At 40.6% G+C, this 7,500-nt stretch overlaps 1 protein-coding gene across 6 annotated transcripts in view; it reads right to left on the bottom strand.

The window, feature by feature from the left end:
• LOC137987709 (uncharacterized) overlaps positions 1 to 7,500 on the bottom strand; it is a 104,250-nt gene that overhangs the window by 15,702 nt on the left and 81,048 nt on the right. For 4 of the 6 annotated variants that reach the window (XM_068833776.1, XM_068833777.1, XM_068833779.1 and 1 more), the window contains 5 exons: positions 7,265 to 7,500; positions 5,187 to 5,378; positions 4,452 to 4,916; positions 3,656 to 3,871; positions 2,937 to 3,039 (listed from right to left, as the gene is read on the bottom strand). The exon at positions 7,265 to 7,500 is cut by the window's right edge and continues 4 nt beyond it. In XM_068833776.1, the coding sequence (XP_068689877.1) occupies positions 2,937 to 3,039; positions 3,656 to 3,871; positions 4,452 to 4,916; positions 5,187 to 5,378; positions 7,265 to 7,500 (1,212 nt within the window). The remainder of the gene's footprint in view (positions 1 to 2,936; positions 3,040 to 3,655; positions 3,872 to 4,451; positions 4,917 to 5,186; positions 5,379 to 7,264) is intronic. The other 2 variants (XM_068833781.1, XM_068833780.1) reach the window with 1 other exon arrangement.

Here is a 7,500-nt window from a genome sequence, read left to right as displayed (position 1 = left end):
TGGTGTAATTTTTGCGGTTTAATCCGAAAAATAAAAGTTAAAATCCGCTTAAAATAAAAGTGCCGCAAAAATTGCATGTTACACGGTGATGTGCGATGATTCCACGCCAAAAAAGCCAGCAACAAATGAAAAGCCGTCCATAGTGGACTTTTGCCTTTACAAATAATTTATGGAAGTTTTCCTTCGAAAAGCAGGGCCGGTGAGCCGTCAGAAGCGCAACAAGCGAAGACATCGTACGTGAGCCTGGTCATCTTTGAAATCGGAAGAATCGGAGAATCGGAGAACAATTTCAAAAGCCTGTTAACGTGAAAATGAAAATGTAGCCTGCGAATACAGCCGACTCAGCCGACAGCAACCTTGCGGTACGACATAATAATCTCGGTTGGCACAAAAGCATCGATCACACTTTTTGCAACCCTGAAACTTTGATTAACTTTAAAAAAAGCTTTTAAGGAAACCTGTGGGCAGAATGGCCAAAACACCCAACAAACAGCGAAAAAAGACAAAAAAGACAAAGAAACTCAAAATTATAGGAATATTCAATATTGTTATATAGCTGATTTTTCCGCCAACAGCGCGCGCTCTCATTGGCTACTTGGAGGGCACATGACATCTTACAATAAAACTGTTTCCCGCCAAAGTCTCTAAACAGGCAATAGTGCAAAATCTATGACGTCAGAGGGTAACAGTTCACTGTTACCCGCGAATGTTGACCGACGACCGCCGTTGTTGCTGCCATTGCACGTTTTTCTTTTTGTGCTATATAACAAATCACTTAATGACTGGTCCCTCGGGAAACAGTTCATTTCGTTTCCCTCGAACTTCAATGTTTCCCTCGGCTGCACCTCGGGGAAACATTGAGATTCTCGGGAAACAAAAGGAACTGTTTCGTTCAGGACCAATCTTTAAGTGTTTAATATCAAATAAAGGAAGTATGTTTTAGTACTGAGCAAGCCGTAATGATGGTTTAACGCTCGTTTAAAGATCGCTTTGTAGTCTTACTTCTGATTGACAAGAGGAATTTATTCCAATAGTACCTTCCAATAACATATAGAGAGAGCTTTCTAGTGTTAATTCAAAATGAGTCGAGACTTAAATGCTGAAGCTCAGCACTTCTAGTATTCGTAATTAAGCTCCTAAGATACATAACTAAACTTCAACGTCCCACAGGTTATTATATAGGAAGAAGTGTTGTGTGATACGGGACCTACGGTTCATCGTCCTAATCCCGAAAAGTCGATAAGTTTAGGTACAGTATCTGTAACGGCTGAAATCACTAATACGCTGGACGTACTTTTCAACTCCACGTAATTCGAGCGAACTAATTTTTCTTTAAAAGTTGTGGATAACAAAACAAGTGAGTTGAATCTTAAAAAAAAAAAACAAAAAGTTACAAATATATCGGTTACGCAAAGCAATAAGAAACAAGAGAAGACGATAGTCAGAGTGAACTAACAGGAAACGATGATACTTACATTGTTACGACTATAGAAAACTCAATGAAGATAATTTGAACTGCTTGATGAGCGGAAAGACTGGCTTTAACTTCCTAATAGTGAGCTGCGCGTAGCGCGACTTCAAGTGCCCAAAATGAAAAAAAAAAACATAAGTTTATATACTAAGAAGGTGCGATGGCCTCATGGTTAGTGAACTCGACTCCGGGGTCGAGTGGTCCTGGTTCAGGTCCTGCCCGGGGACATTCTGTTGTGTTCTTGGGCAAGACACTTTACTCTCACTGTGCCTCTCTCCACCCAGGTGTATAAATGGGTACCGGCGAATCCAGTACTGGGGGTAACCCTGCGATAGACTGCCATCCCATCCAGGGGGGAGTAGAAATACTCCTGGTCGCTTCATGCCACAGAAACCGGAGATAAGCTCCGGCTTTATACCAGGTGATCTGGTGAAGTAATTCGGAGGACTGGGGAGAAAAATTTTAACGCCGTATCCCACAACCGTGCGCGGCCTTATTTTCGAATTCAACATGGCAGAAGGGAGGTTAGGTTTTGTCTGTTCTACTTGAATGTTCATTCAGTAACAGGAAATGTGGTAGCACGTAATGATCTGTTGAGTTTTGGCGATGGCAATACTGCAGGGAGTTTGGAAACAACACCTAAGGCCGCGCGCGGTTATGGGATACGGCGTTAATTTTTTTCTTCCCAGTCCTCCAAATTACGTCACCAGATCACCTGGTAGGCCTTCTAGGCTCGTAGCACACTTTACGTTTACCTATATACTAAGAAACCAAATTATGCAAAGCGAGAAAACTAAGGGTGTAAATGACGGTGTAAGATGCACCAAACTTTAAGACGCGAAAACAAGACAATCTAACGAGCAGGCTACAAAAAGTGCTAATTGAGGCAAAATAAACACACCAACTAGACCATAACAAAACGACAATGAAGAAAATGCGCAAAGATCATCTTCCAGTGTCCATTTGCTTAATTGTCGATTGCGAATCCACAGTACACTTAGAGAGGCTTTGAGCAGCTTTAAGAAAATTTTTCTTAACTGAGATAACACTTATAAGAAAACGTCAATGTATAACTATTGGTTCGTTTCGTCACGATCAGCATGTATTTGTCTACATGAATAACAAAAAGAAGACTGAAAACCCCCTTCACGAACTGCTTTAGTAGCGTTGATAACTGCGATGATCGTTTATATCTTGATTTAGCTAATCATAATATATGATCTTCATATATTTTATCACTCAAGAGTTTATTATGAACCTGACAAAATGACCAGCTCACAGTTGGCTTGTTAGTTTAGTTAATACCGCAGAGATTATGGGTTAAAATCGCTTCTAAGCCTGAAATTTTTTCAGGCTTTCCTTTCCTACTGCGTTAGTAGTGTGGATATGACTATCATTTTCATTTCAGTATAGATTTGTTTCATGTTATATCTTGCAACTTTATACCAGCCTCTTACTAACACACCTGCAGTAGAGAGTAACTCCCGCGATGATCACAATTGCAATTCCTACGACTACTACGATTGGTACAACAATTGTCTCTGGGTCACCTGTGATGTCGACTGGTACTAGAATGAAATAAAAAAGATGCCCACGTGAGATCCAGAAATTGGTGTAGTCAAGCGTTGATGAAATACCCCAGTCTGTAAATCAATGTTATTGCTGAACTTAATTTATGGTAATAATTATATTCACAATGTTACTGGTAACAGTGATGGTAGCAGTAATGGCAATGTGCATCAATGTGGTTGGTAATGGCAATGTTAACGGTAATGGCGATGGCAATCACAATGACAATGCCAGTGGACGATGTTAGTGGCAATAGCGATGGAAATTGTAGTGGTAATGGCTATGGCAGTGGTTATGCCAATGCTTATGACAATAGCAATGACAATGGTAATTGCAATAGCAATGGTAGCTTCACATCTCAACCCCAAAGGTATATCTAAAAGTCTCTTAACCATTGAATGACATCCAACCTTTCTACCCAAACATAACTTGCCATTGCTCTGCCTGAAGCACAAATCAGAGAGAGATTCCCAACAGAAAGTCGGAAATTACCAAGCCGTATTGTAGTTTGAGATTGATGATTCAGGTCTCAAGTGTATGACTCAGTCACCTTCTGCACTATACTATAGGTAAGTGTGCTCCAAAATCCCTTTTACGGTTTTCATATCGTCTTACCACTTGTCGTATTGTCACTGGTATCTTTGTCGACGCTACAATCTTGGCGTAAGCTGGCTCCCAGACTCTGGGTTGTTTTTCCTTTGTCGCAAGGTTTACAGTTTCGCTGTCCTTCTTCGTCCTGATACGTGCCTCGAGAACACGGAGTACAAGAGGAAGATTCTTGTTTATTGACAACTCTGGAAATGTTATTGAATGTTCCAACAGGGCAAGCAACTGTTGAAAAACAAAACAGATTTATATACGCTGACTGCTACTCTCTTAGGTCGGCGTAGGCCGGTCCCAAATCTGCATACATTGTACAGTACAAACTGCCATCCTAGAGATAACGGGTCATACATAACAATTCAGTTATTTTTTTCGGCTGACTGATGTTGCTTTATCCCTAAGAAGAAAAGTTTTCAATTGCTGGATGTTGGTAAATTGATTCAGTGATTTCAGTCAGTTCTGTAATTACTCTATTTGGAAGTTTTTAGACAGAATGAAAGTGTTATATGTCTATCATTCTCTTTATAATAGCTTTCTTCATCCTCACGTGCATTTTTCGTTAAATTTATTTTTGTATTTTTCCTGTAGTCTATCGAGCCAGCTTACCAAGGAGAAAACAGTAAATACCGCGACTACAACACTCTCGAATAATGGGGGGAAGGGGGGGGGGGGGGGGGGGGAGTGTTTGGGGGCGCACGGAAAGAGTCCATGATGGCAAACAACTAGTGTACAATTTTACATTAAGTGCAGCTTTGATTACTGTCGGTCTTTTTAATTGGAATCATTAAACGTACGAGATGCTGCTTACCACATCCTAGACCGTTACTTTTCACAAACCCAGGATTACACGTTATATCTGATGCTAGATGCTGAAACGAGGATCTTTCAGCAGTGCTGTTCATTCCAGCCAGGCTGATCCTGAACTGTCCTGTGGAAACTGCATACTGCATCTGAAACATAACAGCTTCACTCGTTTCTTCAATGTCGTGTTCCAGTGAAGGTGAATCAATTGCTTTGATAGCCAGTGAAAGCATAATTTTTATCCCACTAGCGACTGATCGTCGTGTTCTTTGATTGGTGGTCCAGCCGCATTCGGGAACCGAAACTTCTGTCAACGTGCACGCGTTGGAGTCAGTGCATCCTGAAATTGCTGAAAGTGTCTCGGTAACTTGTTGCTCAATAGCAGATTTCACCGCATTGTTGCTCATTTGGCAGTGAATACCTGGAAACTTTATAGAGAGTCTGTGTTCAATCTCCTTTGGGTTTGCCTTGCCTGTTGCGGAAAGCAGAAAATCAGATCAAGATTTGGAAAATACTATAAGGGAAGGTTTTTCCAACGAGGCCGCACTTAGACCGCAATTACATTTAAAGTTGGGCAGGTGAAATTTGAATTTGATGTTATCTAAACCTCGCTTATGACCCCTCGCCCCTCCTAGATCGCTGAATTTCTGGAGGGATAGCCCAGAGGTCCAGCGAGAGGTTGTTGGGTAACTGATTTCGTTATTTAGGACAAAAGGCAGCTATGATTATGCATTACACATACTTGTACATATAGGAACTTTGATATCTCTCATGCCATTCCATTTCCAATCAGTGTCGGGACCACAGCCATATATGGTCATTGCCTCCGCGTTGAACGAGTGGCCTTCGTTACATGTCATTGTGCAAAGAGTTTTGCCAGAACGTTTTTTGCACGATTTTACTCCATTCTTGGGCTGCGGTAAAGCCAGACATTCTGCAAAGAGCAGGTGAATAGGTTAGTAACTGACATTTTGTTTGATGAAGTATTTACGTTTCTGTGCAAGTAGAAAATGGTGAGCATTGCATTCAAATTGAGATGTGACAATGATTTCCTCAATTATAGACTGTCCCCGATAAAGTCGCAGAATTTCTCAGCCTAGTCATTCAACGAATAGAATGATTGCCAACGAGTCAGCCGAGCGAAGACACGAGGCTGACGAAGCGGCAGCCATATATAGAGAAGAAGCGCAAGATTGTTGTGTATGCAGAGAAAATGTAATGTAAGGTGTAAAGTAAGGGAACAAAGGCCGCTTATCATGTGACTTCAAGAACCAATGAAAAAGTGCGTGTTTTGATGTGTGATGTCAGTAGACAAACCTGCACTTCGCGCAGGACTATTCTTGGCTTGCACGTCATGCAAGTGGAAAGATAAATAGCTTACCATTTAAGAAATTGAGTCAAGATGTTGAAATGATATGGAAGAGGAATAAATAAACAACGGGTCCAAGTCTCAGGGCTGTGCGATATTCCGTACTTGAGTTATTCGGCAAAATATATTACTCAAATTTGTAGAGTTTAGTAACGGAGGCGCTATGTTGGTGTACTGCTGAAGTACATCAACATGGCGGCCGGAAACCTGTAGAATCATCTGGAATTTTAGTTTGGCTGTCTTTAACACTTTCTGCTGTATAATGAGCTAAAAACATTCATATAGACACGTCTCCTATTATATTGGCTGTTTAGGCCACAAAAACACGAGAGAAATCGATGTTTTTATGCAACCGGCATGTTTTTCAAAAGCCGTCAACATGTCATGCACTGTGAAAAACTCTGAAATTCAAACTGCTCTATTTTCGAAACGAAGCACGGTACCGAGCTGAAAACAAGCATGCAAACAGATATATTTTTAAAACCTCTTGTAGGTGATCGAGATAAAAATTCAAAAGGCTCTTTAGTTTTGTATTTTATTTTTTTGTGACATCACGTGCAAACCAAGAATTGATGATCCTGTGTTCGGAGGTGAGGTTTTTTTGCTATTTTCCTGACCAAGGTGTTGCGTACACTTGCTTTGAGTGTTCTTTAATATTTATTTTTGAACCAGCGTGTTCCACATTAAAGTGAACGAGCTCAAAACTAAAGCGACGTACGCGTTCTTATCGGCCGCTGTTGTCAATTTCGGCCCTCGGCCCGCGAGTAGAGCAGTTTGTTTTTCGTTTTGTAACCATTGAATTGTGAACAATTTAATTTAATTTTCAAAGGAAATATGTTGTCTGCAAAGTACTTAATTCAACGATCAATTTGACTTACAATTCATGGCTGTATCTTGCCAAATAAAAGTTCTACAAATGAAACAACTTTCATATGCGAGAGAGTTTGATTCCTATTTCAACTGATGTCTCAGCCTGAAAAGTCTGAAAACGCTCTGGCGATTTTTTACGTGGCACTGATTTCATTCAACTCAATTAGTGCAAATTCCTGTTAAAATTGCGGCCGTTCAAAAATGGCACCAGTACTTTCCATATTATTGTAAAACACGTTGACATTTCATTTTGTTGTTCGAGATAAAAAGTGTGCAATTTATATTGTTATTGTATTATTGTTAACTAAAACGAATAAAAAGATTACAGTTACTGTTGGGTGTTTTGGAGCTCTGACACAAATCTGCAAACTATGTATTATATTTACTGTCTCGTTGCAACTTAGCGATAGCTATTACCAGTTTAAATAAGGAGAGTATTGAACCTCAAACCAAGCAATTGTTGTGGCCAATCCAGCAAAACGAATAGTACAATGAACTAATGGAAACTCGAACTCGGAAACCAATCTCGAAACACGTTGCACGAAATATTATCCAGTGTAACATAGGCCTCAGGAACATACCTCCTTCATGGTCGAGCTTATTTTCGCAGTTGGTTCCCCAGTACCCTTTACTGCAGACGCAGTCATACCGATTGACACCATCCTCACATTTTCCATGGATACAAGGACTTGAGCTGCACTCGTCGACATTGGTGTCACAATGATGTCCTGTAAATCCAGCTTGGCAGTTACAGTGGTATGAGCCATGGCGAGACTCACAGTCAAGAAAGTGGGAGCAGTTTGTTGTGCACATAGCC

Source organism: Montipora foliosa, unplaced genomic scaffold, assembly GCF_036669935.1.
Source record: "Montipora foliosa isolate CH-2021 unplaced genomic scaffold, ASM3666993v2 scaffold_382, whole genome shotgun sequence".
Classification (NCBI taxonomy): Eukaryota; Metazoa; Cnidaria; class Anthozoa; order Scleractinia; family Acroporidae; genus Montipora; species Montipora foliosa.
This window is presented reverse-complemented; position numbering and strand designations above follow the sequence as displayed.